The 14817-nt window shown below is 45.1% G+C and overlaps 1 protein-coding gene across 1 annotated transcript; it reads right to left on the bottom strand.

Moving 5' to 3' along the window:
* Window positions 1-9133: 9133 nt before the first annotated feature.
* LOC143738107 (uncharacterized) lies at window positions 9134-13554 on the bottom strand. Its single transcript, XM_077230025.1, has 3 exons — window positions 13348-13554; window positions 13120-13212; window positions 9134-12485 (listed from the first exon to the last, which is right to left on the bottom strand). The coding sequence occupies exons 1-3, from the start codon at window positions 13531-13533 to the stop codon at window positions 12258-12260; spliced, it is 507 nt and encodes a 168-aa protein (XP_077086140.1). The 5' UTR covers window positions 13534-13554; the 3' UTR covers window positions 9134-12257.
* Between the last annotated feature and the right edge of the window lie 1263 nt (window positions 13555-14817).

Genomic DNA, 14817 nt, shown 5'->3' with positions numbered 1-14817 from the left:
ATAATTTAAGATAATGTTCATACCAGTTGCGTCTTCAAGCTTGAATTTGAGCTGAATGTGTGAAAGTCCTTGTTAGTCAATCAAGAGATCTTCTCCAAACTGTTCCAGCAAGTGTGTAATCCATCAGTCGAAACTGAAGCCTCGCGGGAGCCGCCATTGTAGCAGAACTTCACCTGCTATTAACATTACATTGACTCCCATTCATTTTGGCATTACTTTGACAGCGAATAACTTTACATCTTAGGCGTCCAAAGACTTCATTTGTCCATTATTTATTTCTAAAGAAACACGACAATGTATAAAAGGCTCCATTACTTTGTATCTTACGTTATGGCCCCGTAGAAGCAGTTTTTGTAAAAACAGGCTAACGATTGCGTCATAACCACGCGACTCTCTGTCGCACAGTAGAGAAATTACCGTATAGACAGGAGGAGAAGCTCGCAGGCAATCTTTTACTGTCTATGAGGCAATCGGGGGGACATAGAGGCATAAAGTCAAGGAAAAGCTCATAGATAGAGAGTCCATAAAAGCAACGGGACAAAATATTTCAACAATGTTTTTGAGGAATTGGAAATAATTTGGTATGTGGCACAGCTACTAAAGATTTACAACTGTCAGACAGGTTTCTCACGTCACATCTACGTCATCAAGCTCAGTTTGAGCCTGCGCAGTCGCTCCGGGAGTGAGTGCTTCTAATGGGCTTCACGTTTCTCCGCTGAAATCAAGGGGTCGCTGTGTCCATTTCTCTTACTGTCTGTGGTTCCACCTGTGTGTGCTCTCAGAGGTGCACCACTATATAGTTCCCCCTGGAAACACCACTTCAGGTTCCAGCTCCGCCACACTGCACTCTACAGGAGTTTCTTTGCATGGAGGAACTTGAAATGAATACTCATTTTTTTGATGAAACATTCTCTCAGTTTCAATTCTGAATAAATATTAAACATAATAATCACTAGGTTTAAAAATAAATATTGTCAAGGTGAAGTATGAAGTACTCACAAAGTCTCATGAAAAACAATAACTTACTTGCGATTGAATGAGACAGAAAGCGAGCACCGCTCTCTCGCTTTATAATCACTGAAGCTGTCAGTCAGTGAGAGCTCATGATTTCCACACACATTCATTTTGTTCAATGAATATAACTAAAGTGCATATTTAATTGACAGTTTATTGAAGCTTTTTTTCTCACAAAAGTGAGAAAACAGATGGTCGAATAGAATTTTGCTGAGGAGGAACACTGAGGGACGTGTCTCTTTTATGTTGTCTTATGCTTAAATAACTATATTAATGCTAGGCCTGAATATTCAAGTGACTATATTCTGATTATAAACTGAATAATGCACTAGTGATGCTGTTAAAAATGCCGACACACCAACAAGTGGCTTTCACGGGAGGTTTTCCAGCTGGCTCATATTACTGCAGAAGTTCTTCAGATCGTTCCCGGGATATGATCAATAGCATAAAAAACATGTAAAAATAAAAACACTCACAGGCTGAGGTGAGGTGAATCACATATCCATCGCCAACATAAAGAGCCCAGTGCTTGATTATCCATCTGGAGATTTCAATGAGGTCTCCTTGCTTCAGGTTCTTATCATATAGGAAACAATATGAGACGTAATATTTAAAAAAGTTACAGAGCCATTTAAATCTGTCAAAATATAATATCATACTGTTTATCTAAAATAACACATTACCATTGCACTTGTGAATAGATAAAACAATAAGAAATTGTTAACTTTGCTTAAAAACAGCTGTTGTCCACATGACATATACTGGTTCCAGATGTTTATCAGTGTTTAGCTATTCCTGTTGCCTTAGAACTACTTGTGTAGTTTTTAAACTCTTTCAAACTCTGTTACCGTAATAAAATTGCTTTCCGACAACCCTTGAGCAATGAGCATATTGTTCAATAGTATCAAACAGTCTTTTATATCAAAAACAACAGACCAGAAATGATCTATTTGCAAAGTGATGCTATCTTTCACTCTCTCCATATGTTTGAGTTCATTAAAAGACATTTACCTTTTCCATGGCAAAATCCTTCTGCTCTTCTGGGTTTCACTCTAATCCTGTTAGAAACACATGAAGCTTTTATACACACAGGGGCAGGTCCACAACATTCCTGGGAAATATACAGGCATATATGTGGCAAACCGTACCGGCTATGAGGGAAGAGACTGGTGTGAAATTTATTTGTGCATGTGTTAAATCACTTTATATCCTCAGAACATTAGCATGAATTGTTGTTTAGTGGGATTATGCATATTTATTCTTCAAGTAAGTAGTAAACCCAAAGTACTGCACTCAATTAGTAGTTTGTTAAAGTCACATAGTTGTTGCGGTTAAAACATATTTCTTTCTTTCAATAATCATCTCTGTCCATCACAGGTGTGTTAATGTGTGTGTTTCTCATGCGTTTCTGTTTCCTATGAAGTCACACCCTGATTCTTATAAACATATGTAGAAATACCTAAATAAATGAATTAAGAAATATATTAAGAAATAAATATAGAAATAAATAAATATATGCATAAATGAATGAATAAATAACGTCCTGGTTGCGTATGCAACCCACCGTTCCCTGAAGGAGGGAACAGAGGACGTAGTCGACTGTCGACTGAATTGGGATCTCGCTAGAGAGCCTGTCTTCTTCGAGTACTATTGAACGAGCCAATGTAATTGGCGTGCGTGATTCGCATCACACACTCCGCCCCCGCGGCGCGGGTATAAATACGGAAGTGGATGCACGCACTAGTTGCTTTTCGCTGAGGAGCCGAGAGTAACCCGGGGTCAGCGGTGGTCCAGCGGTAGTGGCAAGGGGACTACGTCCTCCGTTCCCTCCTTCAGGGAACGGTGGGTTGCATACGCAACCAGGACGTTCCCTTTCAGTCGATAACGTCAGACGTAGTCGACGGTCGACTGAATTAGGATCACCCTTTGAACCCGCCACTAACGCTGCCACCTTCCAGTGCCTAAACCAAAGCCTCCTGATGCCCCCGCAAACTTAAGGCGGGGAAGGACAGGGCTTAGGCCAGGGAAGTCACTGCTGTTCCTACAGGACCACTGGGAAAGCGTTCCCCGTACATTGGAAGGAAGGGACGCTGCGGAAGCCACGTCCAACCCAGAGGGAGGTAACGTGGAAAATACACATATGAACTGGGCGGAAACCGGGCAGTCTAACATATGGAATGACACTGGGGTGGCTCCAGCCTAAGACGGGGGGAGACACACCGGACAGTGACGGCAGAGAGACTCTGCCGAGGGAAGACACGGGCTCACCGCAGGGAGCCGTATCGTGGAAGAATACGCATATGGGGTCGCCGTAGGGACCGCAACATATGGACCCAGCCTAACACAGGTTCCACACTGCTTACGAGTGGTAGGCCTAACACCAGACGTTCCGCACGTCCGACGTCGGAGGGGTGTGGAGGAACTCAACAGGGTTCAATTTTCAGGGAACTCAACTGGAGTAGAAAGGCGCACGTATCCAGTCCATAGGATGGGAATGGCGCAGCAAGCCGACACTTGAACCGGGCTCACGGTGAAACTGGCTTCATGAGAAGGGAGCCCATGGGAAGCAGCGGTTCAACTAGGTGTCGTCCAGCCCCCAACTCTAGAATCTGTTTAGCAAAGCATATCGTCAACGCCCAGGCGGAGCACTTTACACTCATCATAGAGGAGCTCAACACCTAAGTGGACATGTTGCATCTCGGATTTTCACCATAATGAAGGCAAGCACTAAGTGCAACTTTGCATGGAAACAGCCTTCCCTCTCTGCTGAATTCCAACAGATATTTGTAGAGCTGGTCTGAGGTCTATGACTTGCATTCTGTACACGTCCAAGCGAACGGACAGAGAAGCCAGGGCTGGATCTGCCTCCTCCAGGGCAGCACTTGTAGGCTCACCACCTGCTCCTATTACGGGAGAGGTAGGAACCTTGGGCACAATCCGAGCCGGGGTCTCAGCTTGTGAGAGTTAGCCGGCCCAGACTCCAGGCACAATACGTTGACCGAAAGCGAGCAAGTCCCTACCCTCTAGTAGAGACCACGCGAGCAGGAGAACTGAAATAACTGATTTTTTAACTCACTGCCTGCAGTGGCTCAGGGGCGGTCTCTGCAGTGCAGTCGCACCAGGGACAAGGCCCAAGAGGATAAAGAGGGACACAAGGATTTACAAGACCTTGCTCCACAGGAACCTGACGATCAGAACGTGCTTCTGCATACTTCTGCAACACGATGAGCGTCGTTTAAACACCGAGGCAACATCATTTTGAGGGAGAAGGAAAACAGCCTACTGCAACCCATTTTGCAGGAAAGAGAGCACTGAAGTGATCGAAAGCTTTCAGGATCTCCTCTCGAGAGAAGACGCACTCAACGACTAGGTTCCACTTCTAAAGGCGTAAGCACGCTACCCAATTCTAGGGGGTGCTCGCAGAAGTGATGGTAACTATCACATGTTCTTGTGATAGCCACCTGAACCTCCGCGTTCAGATGTAAGACCGCCCGGAATCTCCGGGGGAAGAACGCGTGTGCCATCGTGCCCCGTCCCCGAAAGAGTTTTCAGGGGAAGTCAGGAAGGCTGTTGATGGGAACCAGGTCTAGTTGGGCCAATAAGGGGCAACTATGAAGACCTGTTCCTCTCCTGACTTGCGTAGGTGCAAGCGACGGGCGCAAAAGACAGGAGTATTGCTCAACACAACATGTGAAGATCACTGGGCTTCAGGAGCATTTTCTGCTCAGCACTTGGGTGTGACAAGTTCACTGAGCTTCAGGAGCATTCCTGCTCAACACCTGAGTGTGATAAACTCACCGAGCTTCAGGAGCATTTCTGCTCAACACTTGAGTGCGAAGAGCTTCACTGAGCGACAGGAGCATTTCTGCTCAGCACTTGAGTGTGACAAGTTCACTGAGCTTCAGGAGCATTCCTGCTCAACACCTGAGTGTGATAAACTCACTGAGCTTCAGGAGCATTTCTGCTCAACACTTGAGTGCGAAGAACTTCACTGAGCACCAGGAGCATTCCTGCTCAGCACTGCGTGTGACGAATTCACTGAGCTACAGGAGCATTTCTGCTCAACACCTGAGTGTGATGAACTCACTGAGCTACAGGAGCATTGCTGCTCAACACCTGAGTGCGATGAACTTCACTGAGTTTCAGGAGCAATTCTGCTCAACATGAAGTGTGATGATTTCACTGACTTGAGCAGGCGCAAGGCGACCATGAGTCGCAGTCACTTTTAGAAGGCTCACTGGGGTTAAACGCATTTCTGCGGGCCCCTGGGGCAGCTGAGACCCAGTGTTTGTCCAAGGGTAGTCCGCTCGGTTTACACAAACACTGGCGGAAAGATGAAACCGGGGGGGGGGCAACTGAGCGGCCCCGGAATGGTCATGACCCAGCTGGACCCAGGGGATGGAGTCTCCACTTGCCCTGGCTATGACTGTCGTGAGGCTCGATGGCGGCACGATTGAGTAAAGCGGGAAGAGTGGAACAAAGCGTCCTCAGAAGCTTCTGACTCCAAGGAGGAGGTGACGGGTGGGTTGTGACAGCAGCGGTCGCAATGTCTAACAACTCGAGGTACGAAATGCCCGTGTAGTCGGGGGTCGCCCAGGCCCCTGTTAAAACACGCCCTTGTACATGGCCCCTCTGTTGAAGAGGGTTTGGCAGCAGACCGGGATGAACTATAGTCACACAGGGTGAGCTGCTCTGCCACGGTCACCTAGGGACTCGATCATGAAGCTAGCGCTGAAGCGGTCACATATGGAGGAAGCCAATGGCTGCAACTACCATATACCCCAGGAGCCTCTGAAAGTTCTTCCAGTGGGACCCTTTCTCACTTCAAACACCAGCTGAACACATTCTCATTGGAGAAACGTGTTAGACCGAGTCCATCTCCAAAACTGAAAAAGAGATACTAAGCCCATGGGCGAGATTACTCTCTTCCAGTTGACCTGAAGACCCAACGGGCTCTGGAGCACTCGAAGGGAAGGACACTGTACTGATACTCCACCCTTACACGCAACCCACAGGATGGCCTGCGGTGCGGAAGGTAGAGATCTGTTCTTAAGCACATGTCTTTCAGGTCGGAGCTGCAGACCAATCTTGGGCCAAGATGGTCACGACCCACCACCTAGTAGCACGAGAACGAGTTTACAACTGGCCTTCGTACCGGCTGGAGGAGCGGCTATATCAAATCCTTCGCCAGCAGGATAAGATAAGCACGCACAAGTCAGGAGCACTGCTCAACACTCGGTGTGATGAATATCACTGAATTTTCAGGAGCACGTCTGCTCAACACCTAATGTGATGACTATCACTGACTTGAGCGGGTTAGCCGAGCCTGAGGTGGGGCAGCAAAGTAGAGAGAGTGGTGTTAGTGTGCTGTGCAACACTTACCTGTCTCTACAAGCGGCAGGGGGCGAATGAGAAGGCGGATGACCGGGTCCTCGAACGCACCAAGCTGCCTGCTGGCGACCAAGGGGGAGCTGAGGGGTGTAAGGCTATACAGGGTCACACCCGCCAGACTGGCCCTCTTGGGACCCAGGAACAGATGAAATTGCTCTCTCTTTGAAGTGTGGGTACCGTTTGCTCCGCTTTTTTTTTTTTTTTTTTAGGGAGCCAGCGGCGGAACAGACACACACACAAACAAAGGCTCCACCCGGCCCTCACCCGGGGGGAGGGAGTGATCGTGCCACTCCAAGAGCATCTCATCCATTCCTGGGCGGCCCGCTCCGGAATGCTTTCGCTGTCGCTTGCCACCTGGCTTGGCAGCGCCTGGAGCGGGCTGGGCGTCTCTACTGCGGCCGGCTCCATGCTGAGGCCTGGGTGGAGGCTGCTGCGGAGGGCCAGCAGGAGCGGCGGCCGGGGAACGCCCACGGCAACGAGCAGGCGGAGGAGCTGCCACCGGCGGCGGGTGGAGGCAGCAGCTGGACACCGGGGCAGGATGTGCCAGATGACCTCCGTCTGCGCTTGAGCGGCAGAGAACTGTTTGATGCAGTTCTCCACCGCGTCGCCGACCAGCCCAACCTGGGAAATTGGGGAGACCAGGAACCGAACCTTGTCCGCATCCGCCATAGCAACCAGGCTGAGCCAACGAAGGCGCTTCTGGACCACCAAGGTGGACATCGCCAGACCGATCACGCACGCTACGACACCCGTACCCCGGAGGGTGAGGTCGGATGCAGTGCGGTGCTCACCTATGAGCGCACGGTCTGGATTACCCTCGTGCATGCCATGGGTGCCCTAGCCTGCAGCAACGCCATGGCACGCAAGAGGAAGGGGCTTGCCCACAGGCTTTGTAAGCTCTGCCCGTCGGAACAGACGAAAACTCACAGGCCTTAGGGGGGAGACGAGGATCCCCCCAAAATGCAGCGGCCGCCGGACACAGGTGCACCTGTGTCGACAGACCGCTCCAATGGAGGGACACCTCGCAAACCTTCACCGTTCCTCCATCAAGGGTAATGAGGGGGAAAAGCTATTCAGGCAGTTTCTGGCAGAGAAAGATGCTGTTCACCACCTGATAAGCTCTCCATGCATTTCGGGAAAGAAAGGCACTGGGGCGGCGAGCTGAGAACCAGCGCGGCCCGCCCCAAGATACCAAACTCCAGATTCCAACCGAGACTGAACGGGACACGGTGGAGGTTCCACTCGAGCCCGGCAGCCTCGGCGGCCCGTTTCAGCATAGCTGATAATTCTGGATCCGGCTCGGGCAACATTGAACTCCCGGAGGGAGACAATGCAGCCGAGTCATCATCTCCAGAAGTCAGCTCACCCTCCGATGCTGCAATCGGCGTCCTGTCCTCCAGGGGAGCCCCGAGTGAAACCGCTGGCCCACCCATTACAGATGGACCAGCAGACAACACAGGAGGCTCCAGTGGTTGCAGTGGAAGGGAGGAGTGAGGAGCCCACAGGGAATGGTTACCGGGCGGGACATCCAACACTATCCTCCGGTCACCCATCCAACACAGCACCCGAGGGTGGGGCATGGTAATGGGGACTCGCTCTCCGCGAACGAAGGCGAGTCTCGCCCTCAACACTGCGACAGTCATGTTCCCACAGTGAAAACATGAGCTGTCCACAAAAGCTGTCTCAGCGTGCTGTAAGCCAAACACGTGACACAACAGTTGTGACCATCAGAGAGAGACAGGGAACGACCCCACCCAGAAACGCACGGGCGGAATGACATCTTGAAAAAGACGCAAACGCACCCGTGTTGCTCTTTCAGAAAATAGGACCGTCACCAGTGCCGGAGCACACAGGGGAATGACCGCGGCAACACTGAACAGAGAAATGAAACAGTGAAGCACTCACTTTTCTGCCCTCTAACCAGCCATCAACACACACAAACATTTAGAAATTTGTTGCTGTTAAAACAGCAGTTGAGAGCTCAAAGCTCGCGATCACCGCTGCACTCGCGTTGTAGAACACCAGCACTGGGAGAGTCTTCCTGAAGAACACCGACACACTCGCTCGTTGTAGACAACAGCACTCTCAGAGACATCAAACGATCGGCTCCGAAGCGAAAGGCAACTAGTGCGTGCATCCACTTCCGTATTTATACCCGCGCCGCGGGGGCGGAGTGTGTGATGCGAATCACGCACGCCAATTACATTGGCTCGTTCTATAGTACTCGAAGAAGACAGGCTCTCTAGCGAGATCCCAATTCAGTCGACCGTCGACTACGTCTGACGTTATCGACTGAAAGGGAACTAAATAAATGATTAAATTCTGAAATAAACAAATTCAGATATGCATAAATGAATGAATACATAAATAATTTTGTCAAAAGTATCATTTTTAATTGTGCTATTTTTGTACCAATTGTATTATACTACATTTTTTCTACATTTATTTCTGTATTTCGACATTTATTTATTTTTAAATTTATTTATGCATTTCTACATTTATTTATTTGTGTGTACGTATGTTAATAAGGTAGGCGGTCCTAACCTCTCTCAATGCAGGATTGGTCAAATTACCACTTAATGTTGGGAAATAATGCAATTTAAATGTTTATTTAGCAGAATCAACATAAAGACAATTCCACAATCAAATCACATAGTCCTGCTTGACACCAGTAGGGAATGCTAATGTTACTGACAATCTTTGTAAACAATTATATTGAAAGATACCATTTAAAATGTTATAATTTTCATTTTATTTTGTATATGTGTAAAAGTTTTTGAGAATGTATTTACTATGATTTTCAACATCAGCTGAATGGTGCAGTGGAATTATCATCTGAAGAAAAGACAGCCGTCAGTGAGCTTGCCCTCTCCTGGGATCAGCCTGAGTAACAGCGAGAACAGGAGATGCTCCAGACACACTGCTCCTCCACACTGGGAGCATTTCATACTTCACTCACTTGTGCTTGTGCTTTTTTGAGGCTCTCACAGACTCACAGACAGAAGGCAATCCTAACAATAAAACACTTATTTTATTGGTTATAGCACAAAGTAGTTCATGCAAAATAAAATAAATCTTAAAATCAGCTTAAGCCAAAAATCTCCTTTAACCAGCACTATTGGAGACACTGGTGAGTGCCCTCGTTAGGGTATCAGGTTTGCTTCTACCCTTAATTCAGGCAGCACCTGCGGAGTGCTTTCACCCCTCAGACATTTACACTACTTTTTTGGGAAATTTAATTTCCGTATTAGTCATTAATTGAGCAAGTTCCTGTATGATCCCTTCTTCCTGCTGTAGGAGTTTCAGTCTCTGTGACTCGCATGAGTTGGCATGGGCAATAGTATTATTTTTAGGCATCTCTGTGTGCAAGCTTAGGCCAGTGAGACAGTCTATCTACTATAAATGTCAATATTGTTTCTGCTGCCTTTCATTAAAGCAATTAGCCTCAAGTTGTCCTATAAGAAGTTACCATAACAGGCCTTAAAATACCTAAAGCAAATGAGGTCTAGCGGAGTTTAAGTCAAATCAAATCAGTTTCACAGCACAACACTGCAAATCATCATCTTGTAACAATGGGCATAATGTACACTACAGCAATACAACAGCCTATATGTTTAACTCTAAGAAACAGCAACAAAAGAGGAACCCTTTGGTTTATGCAGAAACATGCATTTGATGTTATGATTAGAATAGATTAAGAATAGGTAACTATGGAGAAGGTTTCGAAAAGTTACAATAATTTAAGTTCACTAAACAAACATGAGTGTCAAATCGGTCATCAAAACGTACAGAATGTTATAAATGACCTAATCCCATGCTGTGCCGTCCTCCGTGTTCTCGCACGCTCCACATATATGAGCATTTCTCCAGTGGTGAGTCCCAAAAGGATCGATTACATGCGACGGTAAAAGCTGTGGTGGACGTCCATGTCTGAGCGCATGTGAAGCTGGATCAAGATCTCCATATCAGCACTGCGCTCAACTAAACCATCGACTACACGGTCCCTACGCCACAGCCGCTTGGTGCATGATCGAAATCATTTGCTATTAAATGCAAATCATTAGCAATGGTACTTAAAAAAAACCGCCATATTTTACAAAACTAGTCCACAGTAGTGCAGCCGTAATAATACCGATCCTGTTGAACCAATCCTGCACTGAGAGACGCTACCTTATTAACATACGTACACATAAATAGATAAATAAATAAACAAATAAACGTAGAAATGCCTAAATAAATGTAGAAATACATAAATAAATGAAGAAAAAATGTAGTATAACACAAATGATACAAAAATAGCACAATTAAAAATGATCCTTTTGACAAAATTATTTATGTATGTATTCATTCATTTCTCGTCCTCCATGCATGACAACAGCAATATAGTTTAGTAGAAAACGACTGTGTACTGTCCATATATGAGCTGAAGATGTCTTTGCAACAAAAGGTGTTACATGTCTATTTGACATTCTGGCATTTCATAGAAACAGTTCCTCTTCTTGGGTCTCGAGGATGAGAGATGTTTTTATCTCCTTGTATGGTACAGATCTTCAAACAGCGGAGTGAGGTGTGAGTGGTGTACGCAGGCATGGTTGCCCTTCGCAGTGGACAACTCTGAAGTGTGTGTGTGATTGACTGTCTTGCAAGAATAAAGTACTTCAAAGACAAGTGGGTTTGGTTTTCATTACAGTCTCACAACTAAACTAGTGGGATAGTGGGATTGTGCATGTGATACTGTACGTCTGGACCTGAGAACTCGAGGCTGATCATCCTGGTTTCCGACTCACTCCCCTTTGGTGTTGTTGAGTGGCTTGACACACGACTATGGCGGTGCAAGCAAAGAAACGAACCACAGCGGAGAAACCTACATATGAGGACAGGAGGGCTCAAAAATGCAAACTTTGTGAGATGTTTTTAATCATTAGTGGAGGGGATTTTGTGGAAAATTGTCTCTGCTACAAATGTAACCAGATTAAATGATTACAAGAGAAACTAATCAACGCGCACATGAAACTCCGGCGAATGACTGAGCTAAACGCCGTTTTAAACGAGGCTTCAAAAATACAAGATACTTTTAATTCTACTGTATTAATTAGATCCGCTGGCATGGGTGTACAAAACTCTGCACTTCTCGCATCAACTCTCCCAGTTCAAGAGGGAACACTACTGATCCTGCTCAACACCATCTCAAGGGAATATGAATGGAAACGGGTGGGTAGCGGAGGAAAACGAGGAATGTGTGGAACACGGCCATCTCAGGAATTAAAGCTGGCAAATAGTTTTGAGGTTTTGATTCATGACCAAACCCCTATTGCTCACTTCTACATCTCCTCCACCTTCACTGCCATCGCCTTCCTCTACTGTGGTGATCGGTGACTCTATCATCCTTTCACTTCCTTCCCACGTACAGTAAAGTTCTGTATTCCCGGAGCTATTACTGGACATGACGTGCTTGGGAAACATGTAAATGCAAACACTGTGATAGTGCACTTTGGTAGCAATGACACTTCATTACATAGTAATGTGTCATACATAGCAACGGGGTCAGCCCCGCCTCCTCACTAAGATGAGAGTTTTTGTCTTTTCCTTACTCAGAGTTTCTCCTAGATCGTTCCCGAATCGCTCTTAAGCTAAGACTCCTACGTAAAAGTTTTTAAGCTAAATTAAGAGTTTTCTGAGAGGATTCTTAGAATATTTATGAATACGGGCCCTGAACTGCAGAACTCCAAAAGTGCTTTTTGATTGACTTTGTCTTTTTCAAGCTCACTTACTCCAAAAGCTTGTTTTTGAGGAACTGTGCCTTGGATGACAACATCTGTCCATTTAGATTTAGAAAGATCTTCTGCAAAACTTCAAGTGCATTTGAGCTGTTGTGGGTAGCTCAGGTTCAAACAGTATATCAGTCCAAATAACAGAGCACAAGCCTGTGCAATGCTATTCAAGTCACTGAGGACTTCCACACCTTCAATTAGGACAGCAATGTCTGCTGGGTCATCGTCAGGCAGCGCTCCCTCTATCAGTATGACATACACTCCCATCACAGTTTGCTCCATGGTACTTTGTAACTCAAAGTCTGAATCCTGTGGGATAAAATACATGAAAGATCACAAACAAAAATTAGCTCAAATATTTATTACAAGAATTGCACACTTATACACTCACTGACCACTTTATTAGGTACACCTGCAAAGTAGACATCAATCCAATACAGGAGCTCTGCTGTGAATTCTACATCTACAAAGTTATAATTTCTCAGTTCTTAACCTGAAACAGTCAGAAAGGCGATATTTCTACTGTTTATTATTGAGGTCACAGTGGTTGCTGGAGTGTTATCGTAGTGCATTATATTATAAGTTTGTTATAATTTAACTGGCCATGAACGAGGTGGCTAAACATTAGAAACATCTAAGAATAATGCACAGCAATAAAACAAAAGCATGCAGTTTCTGATGCCATTTATTTTTTATGTAAATTAGGCCCCAAAAGAGCTCAACCAATATGAATAAAAAATTTATTGGTTTAGAACATAAACCAAATCACATAAGAACTTTGTCGTGGTGTACCATCAGTTTCCTATAAATTCATTTGTCCAGCTCAATAATTTGACAGTTATGTGTTCTCTCATGTCACATGTTTGTTGTAGCAAATAGGGAAAAACATGGCCCAAATACAGATTCAATGGGCCTTTGAAACAGTATTTTCTCATCAACTCACCAAATATGCCTTCACCAGTTTTTCAGGGTCTTCATTCAAGTAGGTGCACAGAGACTTGATGACACAGGCTCTTCGGGTATGTATAGTATCATCCTGTGGGGTGTACAAGATTTACTCAAACTTCAGTGGTGGCACAGCTAAAGAGCACTGTTTGGGAAGAAAATGCCAAACTGCATCCGTCTTTCCATCTGCATTGAGTGACTATTACAGCCATTTATCAATACAAACCTTGGAGATGGCATCCATGATCTGTGTGATTTCCTTTCCTGCTTGCCTGCCTTTTCTACTGAAGATCTCCATCAATCGTGGGGAGTACCGGTCAAGCTCAGCAAAGAATGTAGAAAGCAGTGGTACAGTAGAAATACGCAAGAACTGCCTATCAATCTGAAGAAAAAAAAAACATTGATAATACATTTGTTAACTCTCATCATAACAGAAGAATAAAACAAAACAAAAAAAAACTGTTTTAGCATCTCTATCAGCAACAAGATAGTTAATAAGATATTTACACAGCAATCTAAATATGGCCTACTCTGTTTTTTAAATTTAAAGTATAAGAGCTGAATTTTCATTATCTTTGTTCTCTTAAATGTGTTTCAGTCTGTGTATATATTCAATTCAATTCAATTCAAATTTATTTGTATAGCGTTTTTCACAATACACATTGTCTCAAAGCAGCTTTACAGAAATTGCATTTCGGAAATGTACATAGAAAAATACAGTTAGTTAATCAAGTATTAATTTATGGCATAACATATCGCCGGCTTTGAGTCGTCTCTTCACAGGCGTCGAGTCGTCTCTTCACAGGCGTTGGGGCATCTAAAGTCTCCGTGAGAGGCTGGATACAAACTGGAGCTGACGAACGCTATTTACCTCGGGACTAGCGTCCCGAGATAACAGCAGAAAGGCAGATGGGAAATAATTAGCATAGCTGATGTTCATAATGTTAATGCATTCGAACTGATTCAGCAGTAGTATCAAAGGTTAAGCATTAAGTGAATGCTTGGTTAAAGAGATGCGTCTTTAATCTAGTTTTAAACTGGGACAGCGAGTCTGAGTCTCGAACAATATCCGGAAGGCTATTCCAGAGTTTAGGAGCTAAATGCGAGAACGCCCTCCCTCCTTTAGTGGACTTAGATATCCTAGGAATGACCAGAAGCCTCGAATTTAGTGATCTTAAAGAGCGCGATGGATTGTATGGCGATAGAAGGTCTGTTAAATACACAGGAGCTAAACCATTTAGGGCTTTATAGGTCAGTAGGAATACTTTGTAATTGATACGTAACTTAATAGGTAACCAGTGTAGAGATGATAAAATAGGTGTTATATGATCATATTTTCTTGATCTAGTAAGAACTCTAGCGGCTGCATTTTGCACTAACTGTAGCTTGTTTATTGAGGATGCAGGACAACCAGCTAATAAAGCATTACAGTAATCTAGTCTCGAGGTCATGAATGCATGAACTAACTTTTCTGCATCAGAAACAGATAGCATGTTGCGTAGCTTAGCAATGTTTCTAAGGTGGAAAAAGGCTGTTCTTGTAACATATGAAATATGATTTTCGAAAGTCAAGTTGCGGTCTAGTATAACACCCAGGTCTTTTACTGTAGTGGATAAAGTAACAGGACATCCTTCTAAATTAAAGTTGTATTGTAAGGGATTTTGTGGGTAGTTTTTTGGACCAATAAGTAGTACCT

This window comes from Siphateles boraxobius, unplaced genomic scaffold (assembly GCF_051911475.1).
Source record: "Siphateles boraxobius isolate OS27281-9 unplaced genomic scaffold, OSU_SipBor_1 138, whole genome shotgun sequence".
Classification (NCBI taxonomy): domain Eukaryota; kingdom Metazoa; phylum Chordata; class Actinopteri; order Cypriniformes; family Leuciscidae; genus Siphateles; species Siphateles boraxobius.
Note: the sequence above shows the minus strand (reverse complement) of the source record. Positions and strands in the feature narration are given on the sequence as shown.

Excerpts from the sequence above, each read along its gene's own strand:
- LOC143738107 (XM_077230025.1), bottom strand. The coding sequence starts at position 13,533 with ATGTATTATCAATGTTTTTTTTTTCTTCAGATTGATAGGCAGTTCTTG. Across the intron at positions 13,213-13,347 it reads TCATGGATGCCATCTCCAAG|GATGATACTATACATACCCG; the intron begins GTTTGTATTGAT and ends TACACCCCACAG. Across the intron at positions 12,486-13,119 it reads AACTGGTGAAGGCATATTTG|GATTCAGACTTTGAGTTACA; the intron begins GTGAGTTGATGA and ends TTTATCCCACAG.